The following is a 21,569-nucleotide window of genomic DNA, read 5'->3' as shown; positions in this document are numbered from 1 at the left end:
TTGCTCTTCTCTGGGCACATTCCAGCACCTCAATCATAGAACAGTTTGTGTTGCTAGGGACCTTAAAGATCATATGGTTCCAACAACCCTGCAGTGGGCAGGGACGCCTCCCACCAGATCAGGCTGCCCAAGGCTGCGTCCAACCTGGCCTTGAACACCTCCAGGGAGGGGGCAGCCACAGCTTCCCTGGGCAACCTGTGCCAGTGCCTCACCACTCTCATGGTGAAAAAATTCTTCCTTATGTCTAGCCTAAATCCGCCCCTCTCCAGTTTATGCCCATTGCCCCTCATCCTATCACTACAAGCCTTTTTAACAGTCCCTTCCCCAGCTTTCTTTCAGCCCCTTCACTAATTGGAAGGTTGCTATAAGCTTTCCTCACAGCCTTCTCTTTTCCTGGGTGAACAACACCACCTCTCTCAGCCTGTCCTTGTATAGCAGAGGTGCTCCAGCCCCCTGATCATCTTTGTAGCCTCCTCTGGACCTGTTCCAACAGCTCCATGTCCTTCTTCTGTTGAGGATTCCAGAACTGGACACAATACTCCAGATGAGGTCTCACAAGAGAGGAGCAGAGCCGCAGAATCCCCTCCCTCGCCCTGCTGCCCACGCTTCCTTCGATGCAGCCCAGGACAGGGTTGGCCTTCTGGGCTGCGAGCGCGCACTGCCGGCTCACGTCGAGCTTCTCACCGACCGGCAGCCCCAGCACCCTGGGGGGACCCAATGCTGAATTACGGTTACCAGCAGCACACAAGCTGCTCCCGCGCGCCCTCAGCCGCGTCCCGGCCGGTTTGACGCGGGGCGGGGGCTCCGCGCGCAGGCGCGGGCGGGCGCGTGACTCAGCGGCGTCGCGCGCGCGCTCCGCACATCCGGGTGCGCGGCGACGCCCCCCCCCCCCCCCTCCCTCATCCTCCCCCCCCCCACCGCCTCCAGCCGGCGGCCTCGCGCCGGGGCCTCTCCCCATGCTGATCGGGGGCCGCCGCTCGCCGGGGCGCGGCGGGGAGCGGCCGGGCTGCGCTTGCGGCCGCCGGCATGGTGCCGGCCCAGGGCTTCTACCGACTGTACCTGCGGTGCCAGGCGGCGCCGCTCCGCCGCGCCTGCCACGGTGAGTCCCGCGGGGCCCGCAGCCGCGCGCTCGCAGGGCGGGGAGGGGGCCCCTTGTCCCCCCGCCGCGGCCTCTCTGGGCCGGGAACCGCCGGTGCGAGAAGTGGTCGCTGTTACCGAAGTGGAATAGAATCATAGTTGGGGTTAGAAGGGACCTTAAAGATCATCTAGTTCCAACCCCCCTGCCGTGGGCAGGGACACCTCCCACCAGACCAGGCTCCCTAAGGCCCCATCCAACCTGGCCTTGAACATCTCCAGAGAAGGGGCACCCACAGCTTCCCTGTGCCAGTGCCTCACCACTCTCATGGTAAAAAAATTCTTCCCTATGTCTAGTCTAAATCTGTCTCTTTACAGTTTATACCCGTTGCCCTTAGTCGTAGAATCATACAATCATAGAATCGTTTGGGTTGGACAGGACCTTAAAGATCATCGATGTGTAGTTCCATCCCCACTGCCACGGACAGGGATGCCTCCCACCAGATCAGGCAGCTCAAAGCCTCATCCAACCTGTCCTTGAACACTTCTAGGGATGGGGCAGCCACAACTTCCCTGGCCAACCTGTGCTGGTGCCTCATCACACCCATTATGAAGAATTTCCTCCATATGTCTAGTCTAAATTTTCCCTTTTCCAGTTTATGCCCATTGCCCCTGGTTCTATCACTACAAGCCTTTATAAACAATAGTCTTGGTTTAAACTAAAGCAAAGTTAAGTTTCATCTAAGCAATTATGTTCTTTGGAAGTCAAACAGAATGTGCCTCCAATGGTGTGTTTTCTTCAGAGCAGTGTTTTTCCAGACACTGTTCACTTACAGATGGTAATGTCAGTGTGTGTCATGTGATCTGTACTGAACGAATGTGTCTTCTGTGACCACCTTTGGCGTTTTCTTCCCATCTCAAATGCAAGGTCAGGCAGAGCTGGAGACATCTCCAAATTGCCAAGAGATTTGGCTGTTGTGAAGTTCATAATAACAATAAAATTAATCCTTTGAAAATAATAGAATATGCATAAGGTTTCTGGCAAAATTTATCCCTATACATGTATGTGGGAAATACATTCTATCCCCAGTTATTGTCTTGCTGCACGGCATTGATGAAGATCACTCTCTCACATTGCCCAGGCCTGGTAAAGGATGCTTGCTTTCTTAAACTCCGAAACGAGTCTTACAGAGTTTATTTGCTGGCATTTTCAGTGTCACTGCTTCCCCAGTGCTGGGGCAGGTGAGGTGCATCCCAGTGGGTGTTGTCACGTGTCCTGTGGGGACCTGGTGCCCCATCAGCCCTGGTCTGATGTACAGTGGGCACTGGGGTTGGACAGGATTGTGTGAAAATGTCTCAGTTTTCAAACCCAGTGCGGTCTTACAGGATTTGTGTTGATGTGAGGAGCAAGGCCTGTGTGTTTTCTTTAGGCCAGACCCCCTGAAACTTAAATTCTGACCAGTTTTGTCCCTCTTCACGTAACCACTTATAGTTAACTTGCAGCAAATAGCCTTTTCTTTTAATGATTTCTTGTGTATATATAGATTAGTAGGAAAAGTGTCCTCTAAACATACTGATTAAGTGTCACCACTGCTCAGGCAACAGTACAGCGCATCTTGTGCCATATGCTTATTGTAGTGTTTTACGAGGCGTAATCAGTAAGTTTGCTGAGCTATGTTGAGTTGTTTGTTCTGAGCTTTTGTCACATTAGCAACAGCTGATAGTCAGTAAGAGCTTATCTGACTTTTTTTGATGAAAGTGTTGTCGTGTAAGGTTCAGATTGGTGCATGCACATGTGCAGATGTTTGTGTTGTAGACTAAATAAAAGGGGAGCTGTTGAGACTTTTATGGTATACACAGTTTTATAGAATATTATAATTTTGTGAGAGGTACAGTATTCATGTATGATTACTCATACTTTGTGTGACTTGATTTACCAGCACTGCTGTTTTTTGTCTTTTTTTTCAGATTTGTTTATTCTTTTAATGAATGTTTTCCAAAGCAGCCAGTTGGCTGTTGCATTTCTTGTTGGAGGAGTCATCTGTAGCAATTAGTTCTTAATGTGTAATGCACAGTTAAATTTTTTCTTAATTGGTAAGCTGTGGTTTGTATGAAGTGTACACAGGCAAATGCAGTGGCAACACTGGCTAATAGTTTTGTGGTGGTCCGTATTTCTTCTATTGATACCTGCTTTTTTGAAGATTTTGAGGCAATCTGACTAGAATATGACTTAATGTATCAGTAAGCCAATCTTATCAAATAATTTTGGGGTTTTGGTTGTTTTTTTTTTTTTAAAACCCCTTAAGATCATCTAGAGGTCTTTGGAAAAAAGTGCATGCCAGATTGTATGGGGTGAAAGCTCTGACTTCTGACTTTAGAATAAAGTTTAAAAGTGTGCGGTTGAAGGGAGGCAGAGAAAATGTGCTGTGTGCTCTTTTTTTGTAATTACTAAACATGGGTGAAATAAGGACAGATCAGTACTCAAAATCTAACTTTGCATAACTTAAATGCTGGTATGGCTGGACCACTTCCTTTCTTTTCCTTTTTACAATGGTTGCCTGAAACATCTTTTTTTTCCCTTCACCTGTTAGGATGGCAAGCTTCGATGAAAAGTGGGAGTCTGTCTTATATTCTACCATGCAATCGTCTGCCTGTGCAGTTAATGAGTCAAGTGAGAGTTTATACCTCCAATGGTCAGAAAAAAGATCTTGGATCAGAAGATGCAAACAAGAAGATGCAAACTCCTGAAGAAACCCTACATAAAGCTGGAACAGGTAGTACTAATCTAAAATAAGGAGTGTTTACATAAATGGAAAAGCTTTATGTATTCAACTATTGCTAACTTTTTTTTTAATGCATATAATTATGGTTGCAGAATTCTTGGTTCTGGGCATCTGTATATAAATTCAGATGCATAAGCAAAGAAGAATGTTGACATTTATTTCTTTGTCATTCCAGTGTTTAAAGGGTTTAAGTTCAGAATAATCTAATTCAAAGTCGTGGATGTCAGAAGGGATTAAGTCACTTGAGGGATAAGAAATGGGATGTATTACTTGTCTTTTACCACTTTACTTGGCTTACTTGATTTTCTTTTTTTTTTTTTTTTGGTAGCATTTCAGATTTGTTTTGTGAAATAGACTACTGATATGATAAATATTCAGTGAGTGTGGATACGGAGCACTTTGACTTCTCCAGATCAGACTATAGATGACTGGCAAAGAAGGCTGAGCTGTTTCATCTGCTAGAGTTTTCTAATCTGATTGCTGTCAGAACTGCAGTATTCACATTAAACATTTGATGTAATGGACATTACCTGACCCTCAGTTTGATTGTCAATCTTGTGCTAGTTAGGTGCTTGTAAAATTCAGAACTGTCTTGTCCTTGCTTCATCATAGCATCTGCTATTTTTTTCTGCTTATTAAGTGTAGGACTGCACAAATACATGTTTGGAAGACTATTTTGCTTAAGAGATAATGAATGCTTTTTACAATGAAAGCTGTCTTTGTGTGCTTTTGTATAAAACTTAGTGGTCTGCTAAAGAAATGTTTTTCCTCTTCATTGTCAGGTTAGCAGGTATTTGTTGTTTGTTTGGTAACGTTTAAATTCCCGAAACTTGTAGTAGTCTTTAAAAGCTAGTAACTATAGCCAGCTAAGAGTATTACTTTTCTAATGTTTGGAAGAGCACAAAAGTGGATCTTAAATGTTCTAAGTGTAACAACTAGATATTATTTCTTAAGCCTGGGACTGGATTTTAGAAGACGATAATATTTAAGACTGTTTATGTTCCTTGGAAAGTCTTGAGCTGCAGATGGTTGCTAGAGGGTGAGACTTAGCAGAAGAATGTCTGCTGAATACAGTGAAAAACTGTAGAAACAGTTGTAGTCATTGGTATTTTCTGGGTTCTTAATGTGCAGTTACTGATGTTAAAAATTGGACGTGTGAAAATAGTGTAGGACTATTGCTTTTATGATTACCTGAAGTTTGTATAATTGTTGATAGTCATCAGAAGGGGTGTTGCTACCTTCTCCCACCCTCATCTGATTATTCCCTCTCTTGTGGTGGCATTAATAATGTTTAGGCTTGTTCTGTGAGAAAGTAATTGCTTGCTTGTTTTGTAGAGCTAGGGTTCAAATGGATCAGTAAGCTGATCCTGCTCACTGTCTTTGAAATGGCGGGAGGAGAGACGTAGCCCTCTGTGGCTGCATGACTTTGAGTCACAGTAAACCCTAAGTGGAACTGTGCTGCGTGGGCACCGTGATTCCTGGTTGGGAGTCCGGGCTGATGTATGCAAGTGTGTATGAAACAGTAGCCTAGAGATACTGTGCATAGATGGAAAACTGCTTCAAAGTTTATTTTTGAATGCATATTGTTATATGCATGCTTAATATAGGGAGTGTTTTCTGGAGTCTGGTGCATAGAACGTTCTTATGCGTTATGGTCATATTACTACTGTTAATTTAAAAAACCATGATATTTTGGTAATATTCTAAAAAGATAATATGTTGCTTGTAAAGATTGCCATACTTCTTCAGTAACTTAAATGTTTAGCAAATAATATATCTCTTTTGGATCTTAATTTCATTATCAGTAAACTTGGGAAATGCTTTTCTGTTACTGTGATATTTAAAATATTAATGTCTTCATCTTGAAAGTTCTGTTATATCAACCACTGCTTGTCTGAAAACAAGTATTTGTGTATTGAAGTGTTACGTTTTGGTTTTTTTAGTTCTGACTGATACACTGTGATTTGGTCCAGTCCCTAGGCTGAGGTGGTAAACTTGAAAAAGGTTCCTGATGTGGTCTTTGCACATTGATATAAATCTTGATATTCTTGTGCAGTTTTTTCCCTTCTGAAATCTTGTGACCCAATTCTTTGTTGAATAGTTTTGGTGATATTTCTTTTAATGGCATTAAGGATTGCACATGTTGTTTCTGAAAAGAAGCTACTACTCAGTTTTTGCTGAGCAATCTCTTAGCTGAATTTTTTTATCATGAGTGTTGGTAGATTGGCTGCCTGGTGTTTTAAACCAGAGAAGAAAAGAAAGGAAAGGCAATGTTTTTTTTTCTTTATTTTCAAGTCCAACAATAACTGATAGAGATGACTGTTATAGGAATGCTAGTTATTTATGGTTCAGCCTTATTTGTTGTGTAATAAGACCAAGTTTCATTTATCAGTGTTATGTTTCCAAGAAAGTAGGCTTGGGTTGTTTTTAGCCATAGTCCTCGATTGATGTTAGGGAAGTAACTAATTACCTGGTGAAAAGGTAGTTATGTAGTCCAAGCTTCAAGAATATCTGACCTTTGAGTAATTTGAGTAGCATGTTAAGTGAGGAGTGTCTCATCAATTAATGTAAACCTGCTGGTAAAATCTTCAAAATTTTTTTTTTTTTTAATATCACTTTCAATAAGGTCAGTTTTAATTTTGTTAATGACTGTGGATGTATGGCAAACCTCCAGTATTAGAGAGTGTTAGGACAGAAAAGAGTGGGTATGTTGGTTTGATGTGTGGGAATCATAAGGTTTTCGTTTTGAAAGCTGTGTTGAGGTGTATGAGATAAGGATGCAATACTTGTATTTTTGAGTAGTACTTCTGATTTTTAAGTAGAAATCTCACTGGTGTTACTTGAATCTATTATTTTCCAAGTATTAAGATTCACTGAACAATACTGCAAATTATATTTTATTGGCTTTTTATTGAGTCATATCCTCAAATTTCAAAACCAGCTAGAATATTTTGTTTTCATTCTAGGTCTAACTTGTGAAACAAGAATTATGGATTTTAGTTTTAATTATTCTGTATTTTGAGGAGCTAGGTTTTTGTAGGTGAAAAAGCCTCAGTCCCTTCAAACTGCATTACAGATTGAAAACTCTGAGAGTCAGGTGATCAGCAGCCATAAACTATATAGAATTCATTGTATTTAATAATCTAAAATTTTACATAAAAGTTGCCCCAAATTACAGGTAGATTGTCAAAATATTTTTTAAAAATTCAGTATACTTTCTGAAGCAGGTTGCAAGTTGGTACTCTTCTGTAAGGTGCTAGAAGTTTATTGATCTATACTATATTAAATGTCTTATTTTCTTATTTTTTTTTTTACTATTTCTGACTTATATTTTGAGAGTTTTAAATGTTGAGAATCCAGCAGAAATGTTTTCTAATTGTCAGGGTGGAAAGCAATATTAAGATATGCTCTTATTTTGTTATGTCAGCCAGACTCTTCTAAAAAGAAAAATATGTGCTTGCATATTTACAGTGAGCTCTATTTTTATTTTACAGGACAAGATACAAGTAGTACAGGTCAAAAGCAGTCTTTCCTTAAAGAGCCAATCCAAGTAAAAGGTAAAAAAGATACTTCCTGTGTTGAAACTTTACTGCTGTCTGCTAGTATTCAAAAAAGATATGTGTAAAGAAACTGTGTTCCTTTTTCAATTGTGTGACAAGTTATGTTAATAACATTTAAAAACACACTTGTATGTCAGCTTTATTCGAATCCAGTTGTTTGGAAATTACTCCTGAAAAATCAAATACAGTAATATTACTTGTGATTACTCACTCTTCTGTGTCTGTTTTTAATTGTTTCATTTAAGCAGATGAGTTTTTCAGGAAATGACTAATTTGTTCTCTCATCTGTTACCTGTCTGTCCTTCTTGCATGTTTTTAGATATGCCCATTCAGCACCACAGACTTAATGTGGCTAAGCTGAATACTTGATCTTACCCTGTTCCTTGTTCTAAGTCTTCCTCTGTTCCTTCTTGTTGCTGAGTTAATCTAATCAGTGCTGTTTCTAAATATATTTTAACCACATGAACTGCCTAATCTGAGTCCTGTAATGTTCCCATTTGTGCCTGTGATGAATACATGCTTTTGTGTTTAGTTACGTTGTTTAAAAACATAAGTGGCTAAAATAGGAGTGTAACTTTCTTTCATGTTTTTAATTTATCATAACTTGATTTCACTCCATCTTCGCTCACATAGTTTCTATTGTATTATTGTGAGAATGATGCTATGAAAAACTCCTGTGCTTTTGATCACTCCTAGCCTTCTATGAAAGAACTTTATCAAAATAGAAATTACCATTTCTCTTTAAACTCCATCTGGAAAAAAGAAATCTCTGGAGTGAAAGTGACTCAGTAGGGCTATAAATGGCTTAAAAATTCCATTCTGCCTTTCCCCAAATTTAAAGAAACTGATCTCACCTTGTGTATTTTCTATACACTTTTGTTTACATCCTGCATCCTTTTTGAAGTTCTTAAGGTTCTTGTTAGCCCACTCTTCTAGCTTATTCAGGTCTTCCTACAGGGTAGCTCTCACTTCCAAAGTGTCCATTTCCCCACTCCGTTTGGTATCATCAACAAACTTTATCAGGGTACACTCGATCCCATCATCCCTAAATACTAAACAGCCTTGGGCTCAGTATGGATTCCTGGGGGACCCCACATGTATCAGGATGGCAGTTTGAAAAGAAGCCATTTAGCACCACCTGTGGTTGTGGGCTGTAAGGCAGTTCTCCACCCATCTCGCAGACCACTTGGCTAGACCGTAATCTATCTGTTTCTCTAGGAGGAGGCTATGGGAAGCCGTATCAAAAGCCTTGGAGAAATCCATGTAGGCAATGTGCACCACTTGTCCCACATCAACTGAGTGGGTTATTTTCTTATACAAGGCAATCAGGGTTGTTAGGCAAGACTTGCCCTTGGTCAGTCTATGCTGGCTTTTCCCAATCGTGTGTTTCAATTGACTTGTGAAATCCCAGGAGGATTTGTTCCATATCTTTCCCAGGGCCTGAAGCAGGACTGATGTGCCTGTAATTTCCTGGATCCTCCTTTGGGTCCTGCTTGTAGATGGGAGTGATGTTAGCCTTCTTCCTGTCTTTTGGGATGTTCCTTTATTTCCACGACTTCTCAAAGATTATGGAAAGCGGCCTTGCAATAACATCAGCCTGGTCTCTTAACACCGTTGGGTGGATATTGTTAGGGCCCATTGATTTGTAGGGTACAAGCTCCTGTAGTAGTTCACAGACCGACTCTTTCTTCACTGACAGCGTGTCTGCATCAGCCTGGATTTTTGTTCTTGAATCCTAGGGCCCAGCAGTGCTGGTAAGGGCAGAGGTAAAGAAACTGTTGAGAAACTCTGCCATTTCACTGTTGCTGGTGATTAATTAACTTCTGTTTAACAGTGGTCCAATATTTTCCTTCCGAGACAGCATAGAACTCTGAAATTTTCTCAAAGTCTGTAAATGCAGTATCTTTCTCTAAGTATATTGTGACTCAAGGAGAAGTTCTGGACTAGCTATAGAAATCATATCAACCCTGTGATATGCAGGAAGTTCATGTGTGTTCCTAAGTCTTCTCACCTGCAGACTTTGAGCTCTTTGTTTTCAGTTGTGTTCTTTATTTTTATATCCTGCAGCAGTTGTAACCCTTTTTCCAACATGCATAATGTTTTTAATAGAAATGAGCGTATGGCAACTTCATCTTATTTTCAAAAGTACGTATATAAAGACAAGCAGGAAATAATAGCATAAAGTTAAAATTCCTTTTTCTGAATAGATATGGTGTTCTTTTCCTTGTGCATGAAAATGTGATATTATAAGAATGCATTATCTAAACATACAAAGCATTATGAATAAAGAATGTATATTTTTAATGGTTATAAATGCCCAATATTATGGGGATTATGCTAGTTTTGAAAGTAATAGTTGAGAAAGATGATACATACAGTCTGTCTCAGTTCTCTGTATGGTCTGCAAAGGTCAAAAATCTTACCTGCGGAAGGCGGAATTGGTTAAGTATTGGGAAAAAAAGAATGGGAGCTCTATGTTGCAGTTTCCATTGCTAGAGCAAGTGTTTGCCATGTTTGAGTGCTGTCTTATTTGGAGAGGTAGCTGACAGTGGCAGTTAGGTGTGTGGGGTGGTTGAGACTCCTGGGCTACAACTTGGCAAGTAGCATTTTTGGAGGCAAATCATTCTGCTCTTACTCATTTCCACAACAAAGTACATTCCTGTCTCTTCACTTTAAGTTTTCTATCTCGCTGACAAACATTGTTTTTTAAATCTTCACTTAAAGGGACCATGATATGACACTACCTTAACTACCTTTTGAAGTTTCTGCTAAGTGACCTAACTTGCTTATCTTTTTCTGGTTTTAAGTGAAAGCAGTCCTTAAAAAGAGAGACTATGGACCAAAATACACACAGAATAACTTCATCACTGGAGTCAGAGCAATAAATGAGTTTTGTCTTAAATCCAGGTATGATGGATTTGAGTTGCTGTTTAAATTGTGAATATTTGTTTATTTGTATGTGCTAATTGTGACTGTAGAGTGATTTTGCACAGCAACTTCTTGATACTTTTGTGGTATGCATAATCATAAGTGGCTGAAGTTAATTCTTGTTTACTTAGTATTACAGTGGATTAGGAATTTGCACTTAGTTTGCGTGTTTCCATAGTGGCTTCTTAGGGTAATTTATTTGTATTTCTATGACTGTAAATTTAGTTGGGAGGAGTCCACCGCTGGAGCTGCTGGGGGCAATGACAGATAACTCTCGTTTCAGCATTTTGGGGTTGTAATAGTTTCTTGTGAACATCTCTAAAAGATCAGTGGAAGCTTCACGTTATGTGAGGTCTGTAGTTTGGCATAAAATATGATCTGGTTCATTGTAACCTAACTGTTGTTACTTGATTTGTATTTACTGCCTTTTACTATGTGCCATGCCTGCCAGCAGGTCTTAACTGAGTATCACTATAGTTGAGGTGTCCGTTAGATTTCACGGATGTTATGTGTGACCCCAAGGCTTAGCAGCTTTGTGACTTTTTATGCTGTCACTGTGCCTCCCCAGTTTTTACGTATAGTGTATGTCACCAGACTTAGCCTTTGGTGAAAATCCAGTGAGAAGTTATGCTTAGTCCTCTGCGTGTTTTTGTTGTAACTGGCTTGTTGTGCAGAGAAACTACTAGGTAAAGTTTTGCTGGATTGACCAAAAGGGAAAAAAAAGTTAACAAATAAGACTATATAATTGGTTGGGCTAAAAATGAAATGCTCTGTTGCATCAGAATTCCCATTACATGTAATTCCCATTTACAGCTGTTAAACCATGAACCTTCTTGTGAACATTGCAAATTACATGCAGATCATTAATTGGGTGTTTTATTATTCAAAGTTTTATTAATTTGTCTTCCATGTGTAGTATTTCATAGCGTGAGGACAATTAGGACTTTTGAGTGTGGAAAATACAGAGGCTTTCAATATCATCCTAGAGATTGGTTGCTTTATGTCACGTGTCTGTTCTCTTTGGCGCAAGTAAACAACTTCAGTTTTGTTTGTACTCAAATTAATAATACCAAAATTATGTAAGAACTTCCAGACATATATAAAATTATAATATGAACTTTTTCTTGCACTAAGCTGTTTGTCCACTTTTCTTAGCGATTTAGACCAGCTGAGGAAAATTAAACGGCGAAGTCCCCATGATGATCCTGAGACTTTCACTGTGTACCTGAGATCGGATGTAGAGGCAAAGTAAGAAAATTTTATAAAGGAAAATTTTTGGATCATTTAAAATGGATTACATGACAGAGAGAGAAAAAACCTTACAGAAGTCAGGATTACAGTGTGAAAGGGCAATAACATTTTTCATTTTCTATCGATACATTTGATATCCTCATTATTGTAATAATTACATGGTGTATATAAAATTGAAGAGTATGCTTCATGTGTCCAAAGTGCTTGTCCTCAGGCCCCTCTTGCTTATGTTTTTATTCAGTAAAGTAATCTGCGTGGCTTCTTATCAGAAAGAATGATGTGATATGATATTTGCTTTAGGAAAGCCATTTGCAATGTATTCAGACTTAAAAGAAGTTGCATAAATAGAACCACTGTTAAGTTGCTCTTAATTTGTGCAGATCTCTTGAAGTTTGGGGTAGTCCAGAGGCCCTTGCTAGAGAGAGAAAACGACGTAAGGAAGCAGAGATCAAGTACAGAGAAAGTAAGTAGAATTTTCAAGTGGCTTCCAATGTAAATACCAAAATATGATTGTTAGAAGTCTGCTAGATAGTGTTATTTCACTGAGAATATACTAATTTGGAGTTAACAATTCCTGATAGGGTCTTATAGCACAGTGTTAGAGTAACACATTACTGTCTGTGCAGATACAGTCTGTTACTATCTTACAATTTAATACCTGTGACATCTGTTGTCATACTTTCAATTTTTAGATCATAATTAACATCTTTGGTGGTTTTGGATTCTTTTTATTGAGAACTTGTGAAAGACTTAACTAGTTGGAATCCTGATGCCATATCGTTACTCATTTGGGTTTCCACGGAAATGAATTCAGCTTGTGTTTCAGAAGGGGAGAAACGCCCTGTCATGGCTTAGCTCCACCTGGCTGAATCTTGGCAACTAAAACTGCATTTGAGCTTCCCAAATCCCTTCCCTCCCCTCAGCCACAGGGAAAGGGCAGAGGAAATGGGAGGAAAAAGACTTGTGGGTTGGAAATTAAAACTGCAGCTTTAATAAAATAATAATAATGAAAATAAATAGAAAGTAATAAAATATATACAATGAGATTGCACCCCCACCCTACCCCTCAATGACTCTGTGTCACCACGAATACTGCAGAGCAGACATGAGGGAATGGGTCCACAGTTAGGAGGGAGCTGGGCTCAGAAACTGGATTCAGCAACACAAGGATCTGGATCAGGAACAACCAGACAGACAAGGTTTTCACTGGACATCAATCATCACAGAAGAGAGACCTTCATGATCTCTCAGTTTTGTACTGACTATGACGTATATGGGATGGAATATTCTGGTCAGTTAAGGGTCACCTGCCCTATTCGCCTCTCCTCGCAGGTGTGGCCCCTTTTCCACCAGCTTGAGGATGGCCTTGGTTTAGTATAATCATTGGCCTTTTTGCATACCAGTGCCTTGTGTTATCACTTTTAGAGAACACTGTCTCAAAACTGCTGAGGGATATGGTTTAGTGTTTGGTAGGAACGGTTGGACTCGGTGATCCGGTGGGTCTCTTCCAACCTGGTTATTCTGTGATTCTGTGATTCTGTGAAAACCAGGCAGTTAGCTTTCAGAAAAATGTAGTTACTTATAGCAACTGAGTTAATCACAATACTGACTCTAATTTACCTCAAACTACAACAAACCCCCAAATCATCTTTTTGCTTAAAGTTAATTTTGTAATCATTGCAATCATTATCAGTAAGCAGGTACAGTCAAATCAGAAATCCATAATGGATTTTGATCTGTCTACTCAGTTAAAATCACAGTAAAGACAACGTTACTTAAAGATACTTACTACAATTATGCACCTTAAAATTAAAGTCTCTTCATTTTTTTAAACAGTTGTGCCACTGGAACACCCTCCCAGTAAAAAGACTACAACTGCAGGCTCTTGTGAGAGTATCTGTAACTGTTGGTAGCGGGAGTGCAGTCAGTAGCTTCAAAAATTTCTAGTGACCAGCAGAATAAAAAAAAAAAGAGACTAAAAAGTGTACTTCTCAGTCATAGTAACATACTGAAACATTATATACTTGTAGTAACTCCCCTTTTTACAGAGTATCCTTGTATTCCATTGGCTGTTTTAATCAATTTAAAGTAAAGTGCACAAAATATTTTGTGTAACTTTGTAGGGGAGAATCTGGTGCTAACAGCTTCTGGTACTGTAGTGTAATGCTGTTTATTTTTAAGTTACTGGACATCATTAGTGGATGGAAAAGATACTGACTTTAAGAGACTTGCTTTGAAACATCCTTCTCCTACTCCTTTGTGGCAGAAAGGGTTAAGGAGTAGAAGAGGGGCTGTAGAATGCCTGGATTTGGTTATAAAGTAGCTTGGTTTGGGTTTTTGTTTTTGGTTTGCGTTTGGGCTTTTTATGCAAGGGCACTGAAAGATAGCCAGAACAGAGTATTTTTGAGTTTTTCCCACTTGTGTATCATCCTTTATTGATAAGAATCGCGTCAAAGTGGAGGATCATAATAGATTATATTTAGCATTTTGCATGAGTATCTAATAATCTCTGTTTCTGACCAGCCATATCAGGAGAGGAGTTTTTCCCCAAACAAAGATGCCTTTAAGAGATTTTAATTTGATAAGACCATGTAGCTTTTACTAGAATTTGGCTGCTGCGTAAAATAGACTTAAATTCCTGAAACTACTGTTAACTAGTAAGCATTCACGATAACAATTTTGTGTTGCAGATCTATTTAGAAACCAAAGGCTGTTAAGAGAATACAGAGAGTTCTTTGGAAATACTAAGGTAAGAGATGTTTTAAGTTATTGGCTGAAAAAATGCCACAAGATATACTACAAAACCTTTTAAAGTAAATGGCTGTGAACCAGTTACATAAGCTTAACTAATTGAATATTATTGGAATATTTATTTGCACTGTGATATACCAGGTCTATCTCTGACTCTAATGCAGTGCCAAATGTTGTGATGCCAGTTTAAGTAGCTTCTTGCTGTGGCAGTGTAATCCACCAGTAAGGAAATATGTCAGTTGCCTTATTTATTAACAAAATTGTAGTTGTATTTGTGATTTCTTCTACAGCCTATAAGCATCTATAATAAATGTATTGTTAATTTAAGTAAATTAAATAGATTTCTTAAGGGAAAAAACCCCACAACAATCAAACCCAAAACTTTGCTCTGTGTTGTACTGACTCCTCCTGTGCTTAAGCAGACGCATTCCCTAGATCCAGGTATTATGCTATAGTAGAATGATTTCTTAATTGTTCTGCTGCAGAGTTGGTGCCTGTCCTTATGGTTGCAGTGGGCCCTGCTGGAGGCTTTGTTGGTTGTTCATCCTTTTTATAGCCGTTCATTTGTAGAAATATGCATGACACAACTGCAGTCTGGGTGAGCTTTCGGTAGTAAATTAGTAGGCTTCAAGGACTGTAGCTTCACATTTGCAATACAAGACAGGGTAAAGTATTTATTAAATAATTTGTGTAGTACGTCCTTCATGAGGTCAGTATTTCGTTATTTTATATTAATAATCTCTTATTTCTTATGTAGCCACGCTCCAGTGCAGCAGCTATGTTTTTCAAGGGACCAGGGAAGGTGGTAATGATAGCCATTTGCATGTAAGTAAAAAAAAAAGAAAAAGTTTTGTTTATGCAAGTATAAAACAATTTGGTTTTATTATCCTGGAAATGAGAACAGTGTGTATTCAAGTTAAAGGTACCTGTATCTCTGTAACTGAAGTTAGTAGGTCTGTTTATTCATTACTGGTGGAAGACATTTCAGGTAGATATATTCATCAATATATAGAGAACAAGGATAGAATATACCAGATCAGAAAAGAGCAAACTTGCAAAGTTGATCAGACTAAACAGTTTATTAAAGTAGAAACTAAAATTCTGAAGGACATGCAGAAACATGCATTTAAAGTTGTCCTTTTTGTTGCCTCTTCTTGAGAGGAAGCTTTCATATGTTTTAAATAATGTTCCATATAATCAACAGAAAATCAGTTGTCTCTTTCAGTGGTTAATCAACTGTTTTACTCCCTAACAGAAAAGAGAATATTTTAGGAGGTTTTTACTTTTTACTTATCATAAAGTTTAATGAAACAATGTTAAACTAATCATGCTGATTTAAATCAAATGAACACAGAGACTGTGACATTAAATAAACAGTAATGTGTTAAGTTCCTCTAAGAAAATGATGGCTAAAATTTACTTGCCGTAAACACCATGTATTTTTAAAATAAATTCGATTTTAGAAAAGGTATTTGTGCTAAGACACTATCAATATAAGGGAACAGAATGGAAATATAGGGAAAATGCTTTCTTGGCACAGGAAACAACATTTTGAATGGGAAATAACTTTCTGATTTTTCCTTCAGAACTATATGCTTTTTACTTGAGGGAGAAACCCACAAAGCCCATTTAACTGAAAACCTCCCTCTTCATGGGGTATTCTCTGAGTAACTATTCAGTGAGTAACTGAATTCTATGAGTAGCTTTCTATGTTAAAAGCATATAAGGACTGATGGTATGGATGTTGCTAATGAGGGAGAAAAAAAAAAAGAGGCGAAGGGAGGATTGCATGATTGATTCCTTCTTCTTCACTTTCTTTTATAGTGATCTAGAGAAAACAAGACCTTTCCTCCTGCTTTGTAAATAGAGCATCGCTATAAGCATTGCACTGTCTTTGCTTCATAAATACGTTTTGGGTGATTAGGTGCTAAGGTGCGGATTAGGTGCTAAGGGTGGGACACATGGGTCTCCTGGGGGGGCTAAAGCCCTTGCTAGAAACCTAGCCAAGCTCATAAATCGAGCTTTAAACTAGATGTGAAGGGGGAGGGGGTTGAGCCCAGGCTAGACATGAACGAGCCTGGATGTGGGGAATTGGTGATTGGGAGAGGGTGTGCGGGTGAGGACCACCAGTACCTCACCACACAAAAAGTGGGGGAGAACATACCTCGGGGTGCTAAGGGAGATGCAGGCACTCTGGTGTTAGCTACTCCAGTTACCAGGCAGTTGGGAACGAACCCTGTTCCCTCTAGGAGGGTTGAAGGCTTGGCAGCTCAGCTGAAGTGCATTTACACCAATGCACGCAGCATGGGGAATAAGAAGGAAGAGCTGGAAGCTGTCGTAGGGCAAGGAGCCTATGGTGTCGTTGCCATCACGGAAACGTGGTGGGACGACTCATATAACTGGAGTATGGCTATGGTGGGGTATAAGCTTTTCAGGCAGGACAGGAAGAGTAGGAGAGGAGGCGGGGTAGCCCTCTTTGTAAGGGAGGACTTGGACTCCATTGAGATGGATTGTGACCATCAGGAGGTTGAGTGCCTGTGGGCCAAAATCAGAGGAGCCCACCAGAAGGTAGATTTTGTGATGGGAGTCTGTTACAGACCACCCAACCAAGGAGAAGCAGCTGATGAGCTCTTCTATAAACAGCTGCGGTCAATCTCTAGATCAATGCCTCTCGTTCTTGTGGGAGACTTCAATCTGCCTGATATCTGCTGGGTGTACAATACAGCAGAAAGGAAGCAGTCTAGGAGGTTCCTGGAGTGCGTGGAAGACAACTTCCTTGCACAGCTGGTGAATGAACCAACAAGGGAGGGTGCCCTCCTGGACCTGCTGCTTGTGAACAGAGAAGGCCTTGTAGGGGATGTGGCAGTAGGTGGACGCCTAGGACTAAGCGACCATGAGATGATAGGGTTTTCTGTTCTAGGTAAAGTGAAGAGGGTGGTTAGCAAGACGGTAGCATTAAATTTCCAGAGGGCAGACTTTGATCTCTTCAGAAGGCTGGTTGGCGAAGTCTCATGGGAGACAGTACTCAAGGGCAAGGGAGCCCAGGAGGGCTGGGAGCTCTTCAAAAGGGTGGTCCTAGCAGCTCAGGAGAAAGCCATCCCCATGTTCCGGAAAAAAAGCCGGCAGGGGAGAAAGCCAGCTTGGTTGAATAGAGAGATCTTGAGGGATATCAAGAAGAAGAGAAATGTTTATGGACTCTGGAAGAAGGGACAGACCTCTTGGGTGGACTACAGGAGGGAAGTGAGATTGTGTAGGGAAAAAATCAGAAGGGCTAAGGCTCAGCTAGAAATTGGATTGGCCAAGTCTGTGAAAGATAACAAAAAATCTTTCTACAAATATATAAATAATAAAAGGAGGACTAGGGAGACCATACAGTCCCTATTGGACACAGAAGGAACAACAGTGACAGGGGATGAGGAAAAGGCTGAGGTGCTTAATGCCTTCTTTGCCTCAGTCTTTAGTTGTAAGGAGGGTTGTTTCGTCTGTGTACAAACCCAGGAGCTAGAGGAGCATAATGAGGCTCCCATGATCCAAGAGGAGGTGGTCAGAGCCTTGCTAGCCCGACTAGACACATACAAGTCTATGGGGCCGGACGGGATTCACCCAAGGGTACTGAAGGAGCTGGCGGATGTGCTGGCCAAACCCCTTTCCATCATCTTCCAACAGTCCTGGAAGACTGGGGAAGTCCCACTGGACTAGAGGCTGGCTGATGTTGTGCCATCTACAAGAAGGGTCGCAGGGAGGACCCAGGGAACTACAGGCCTGTCAGTCTGACCTCAGTGCCAGGGAAAGTCATGGAGCAGGTGATCTTGAGTGCTATCATGAAGCACATGCAAGAGAACCGGGTGATCAGGCCCAGTCAACATGGGTTCACAAAAGGCAAGTCTTGCCAAACTAACCTGATCGCCTTCTATGACAAAGTGACTCAGCTGCTGGATGAGGGAAGGGCTGTGGATGTGGTCTTCCTGGACTTCAGTAAAGCCTTTGACACAGTTTCTCACAGCATTCTGCTTCAGAAACTGTCAGCCTCTGGCCTGGACAGGCGCACACTCTCCTGGATGGAAAACTGGTTGGATGGCCGGGTCCAGAGAGTGGTGGGAAATGGTGTGAAATCCAGCTGGAGGCCAGTGACAAGTGGGGTTCCCCAGGGCTCAGTGCTGGGTCCAGCCCTGTTCAATGTCTTTATCAATGACCTGGATGAAGGCATCGAGTGCACCCTTAGCAAGTTTGCGGACGACACTAAGCTGGGTGGAAGTGTTGATCTGCTGGAGGGTAGGGAGGCTCTGCAAAGGGATCTGAACAGGCTGGACCGCTGGGCAGAGCCCAATGGCATGAGGTTTAAGAAGGCCAAATGCCGGGTCCTGCGCTTGGGGCACAACAACCCTGTGCAGTGCTACAGACTGGGAGAAGTCTGTCTAGAAAGCTGCCTGGAGGAGAGGGACCTGGGTGTGTTGGTTGACAACTGACTGAATATGAGCCAGCAGTGTGCCCAGGTGGCCGAGAAGGCCAATGGCATCTTGGCTTGTATCAGAAACGGCGTGACCAGCAGGTCCAGGGAGGTTATTCTCCCTCTGTACTCGGCACTGGTGAGACCGCTCCTTGAATCCTGTGTTCAGTTCTGGGCCCCTCACCACAAGAAGGATGTTGAGGCTCTGGAACGAGTCCAGAGAAGAGCAACAAAGCTGGTGAAGGGGCTGGAGAACAGGCCTTATGAGGAGCGGCTGAGAGAGCTGGGGTTGTTTAGCCTGGAGAAGAGGAGGCTGAGGGGTGACCTCATTGCTCTCTATAACTACCTGAAAGGAGGTTGTAGAGAGGAGCATGCTGGCCTCTTCTTCCAAGTGACAGGGCACAGGACAAGAGTGAATGGCCTCAAGCTCCGCCAGGGGAGGTTTAGGCTGGACGTTAGGAAAAAATTCTTCACAGAACTTTTTTCAACAGAACTTCGGATTTTATAGGACTTAATGTTTTCAGATGTAGTGGTGAATTTGTTTTTTAAAGCAATGCATATTTTACTTGCCGTAACCCCCCCCGCCCCACCCCCATGACTATTATCTTATATTGATATGAACATCTGGTCGGACAGGAAACATAAAATAGCCTTGATGGCTCTGTAGGCTTATTAGATTTCTTATAATTATTTCCTGTGTAGCACTCTTCATCTTTCTGTCTTTTGTCTCCAACTCTAAGGACATCATTAACAGGTGGATTTTGCTGGGCCTGACAATTGAAAATTTTTGTGTGATTTCTTTGTAGATTTATAGGATGTCAAATCTCCGCACAAATTCAAAATTTATAGGGATGAAATAAAATACCACCTGAGTTCCTGTTGTCACCTTAACAGGTGGGGGCCCCACAGAAGAATTGTACCCTCAGATAAGCTGTCAGACTGGAATTTATTTATTTAATTTTCTTTCTGTGCTAAAGATGCAGTATGCTGTGAACTTGTAATTAACACAGGGAGTTCAAATTATAGTTTAATGTTTTAACAACTTCCTTTTCTTCTTGGGCTCTCCAGGAACTTATGCATTTTTTTTACTTCCCACTTGTAAATTATGGTGATGCTTCACTGTCTCATGAGGTAGTGAGACTAAATTAAAAATTTTAAAACACACTCAGGTCTTTGCATGGAAGGAGGTATAGAAAACTGCTACCTCTTGCTTAAAGTGGATCTGCTCTCACAGAAATTCTTTAAGGAGTTCACTTGGAAGTGAATGTTATTTAGTCAACTATATAATTTGGAGTATGGCAAGGGGCTGGACTTGTGCTTCATGTGCTGCTTCTAACAATTGTAATTTCTTGGCATGTGGTTGTTAAAAAATGCATCTAGATGCTGTTAATACTTGTTTATAACACTTAATTTCATTTGAATACTTGTAAAAATTGCCGGTAAGCTACACTCAAATATATTAATAAAAATACAGAAGAATATTATTCACTACTCTGATTTTCTTTACAATGAGACTGTAACAATCTACCGATTCTGATAATGGCAATTTAAGGTGAGAATGTAGACTTGCTAGTAGTTACTTTTCTCTGGACAGCGTAACACAATCCTTACAGTGAGCTCATAACCTAAAATAGACTTGACAAGTCACACTGGACATCTTAGTGGAAAAGATCCATAGGTAATTTTTACAGTGCAGTCTAATGACAGCCTTGTCTTCCTGTCTGGTGTCTTACGTTTGTATCCTGCTGGGAGTTGCTTAGGCTGAGACTGAAGTGGGGAACCTTGCAACTACAGTATTGGAAGGGGATGCATGGGAGGCAAAGGATTGAAGAAAGCGAAAAGGAAAATGTTAAGGCTTGTATTCTTCTGCTGGTAGGCAATTAGTTATTCCAGGTAGTGAATGTGATGGCAGTTTTCAGGAAGTGTAACTTATTCAGGACTGTTTAGAAGCTAACAATTTTGGAAAAATAAGTTGTATATCTTTACATATCAAGTTTAGTTGAAAAGACTTTTAAACAGTAACCACGCAAAAGATGTGTGCACCTTATCTGCCTGTCCAGGTCTCTGATGAACTGATATTTAGATTTACCTGCTGTCAGGTAATGTAGAATTATGGTTTTGATGAAAATACTACCAAATATTCTGTTGTTGTTTATCTTATTTCTTCTCTTTGTTTCCAGAAATGGGTTGAATTTTTTCTTTAAGCTACTTGCTTGGGTTTACACGGGTTCTGCAAGTATGTTTTCAGAAGCCATACATTCTTTAGCAGACACATGCAACCAGGTGAGTATTTCTTCCATTCTGCTTAAGTTAGCACTTGTAATTATCTTTCAGGAATAAAGACAGATACTTACAGTAATTGTATTACACTTAAAAGCAATAATTGAGTCTACTGGTATTCTTCAGTTTGCTTATTCTGTCTAAATAGTAAACACCAGGGATAAACACCAGGGGTATGAAAACTATTTTATTTAGGAGGACTACAGCTCGCAACAAAATACTTTGTTTTTCTTTACAAAGTTTGCTAGTAGATGACAAATTCCAAGTTTACTGGCCACAACTCTTACTAAAAATGACCTTTAGATTCTGCTGTGGTGTGTGTTTATTGTGCTCTTCCTGTTCAATACCTGCAAACATTTGTTGTACTGTTTGTAAGGTTTGTGTGCTCCTTAGGACCTATAGTAATATATTCTAGGAGGGAAAAAAGCTAGGACTTAAACTAATGGCCGTTTAAATAATTTTGAGGCAAAGCAGTATTAAAGGTGTGTTTATATA

At 40.6% G+C, this 21,569-nt stretch overlaps 1 protein-coding gene across 2 annotated transcripts in view; it reads left to right on the top strand.

Moving 5' to 3' along the window:
• The first annotated feature begins 940 nt into the window (after positions 1-940).
• SLC30A9 (solute carrier family 30 member 9) overlaps positions 941-21,569 on the top strand; it is a 39,594-nt gene continuing 18,965 nt past the window's right edge. The window contains exons 1-9 of one of the 2 annotated variants that reach the window (XR_011337379.1): positions 941-1,099; positions 3,666-3,848; positions 7,352-7,414; positions 10,225-10,324; positions 11,501-11,593; positions 11,977-12,059; positions 14,287-14,345; positions 15,105-15,172; positions 20,975-21,077. Coding sequence is in view for 1 of the 2 variants with exons in the window: in XM_069856124.1 (XP_069712225.1) it covers positions 1,027-1,099; positions 3,666-3,848; positions 7,352-7,414; positions 10,225-10,324; positions 11,501-11,593; positions 11,977-12,059; positions 14,287-14,345; positions 15,105-15,172; positions 20,975-21,077 (825 nt within the window). In the remaining variant the exon portion in view is untranslated. The remainder of the gene's footprint in view (positions 1,100-3,665; positions 3,849-7,351; positions 7,415-10,224; positions 10,325-11,500; positions 11,594-11,976; positions 12,060-14,286; positions 14,346-15,104; positions 15,173-20,974; positions 21,078-21,569) is intronic. The other variant, XM_069856124.1, reaches the window with a different exon arrangement.

Source organism: Phaenicophaeus curvirostris, chromosome 4, assembly GCF_032191515.1.
Source record: "Phaenicophaeus curvirostris isolate KB17595 chromosome 4, BPBGC_Pcur_1.0, whole genome shotgun sequence".
NCBI classification, from domain to species: domain Eukaryota; kingdom Metazoa; phylum Chordata; class Aves; order Cuculiformes; family Cuculidae; genus Phaenicophaeus; species Phaenicophaeus curvirostris.
Note: the sequence above shows the minus strand (reverse complement) of the source record. Positions and strands in the feature narration are given on the sequence as shown.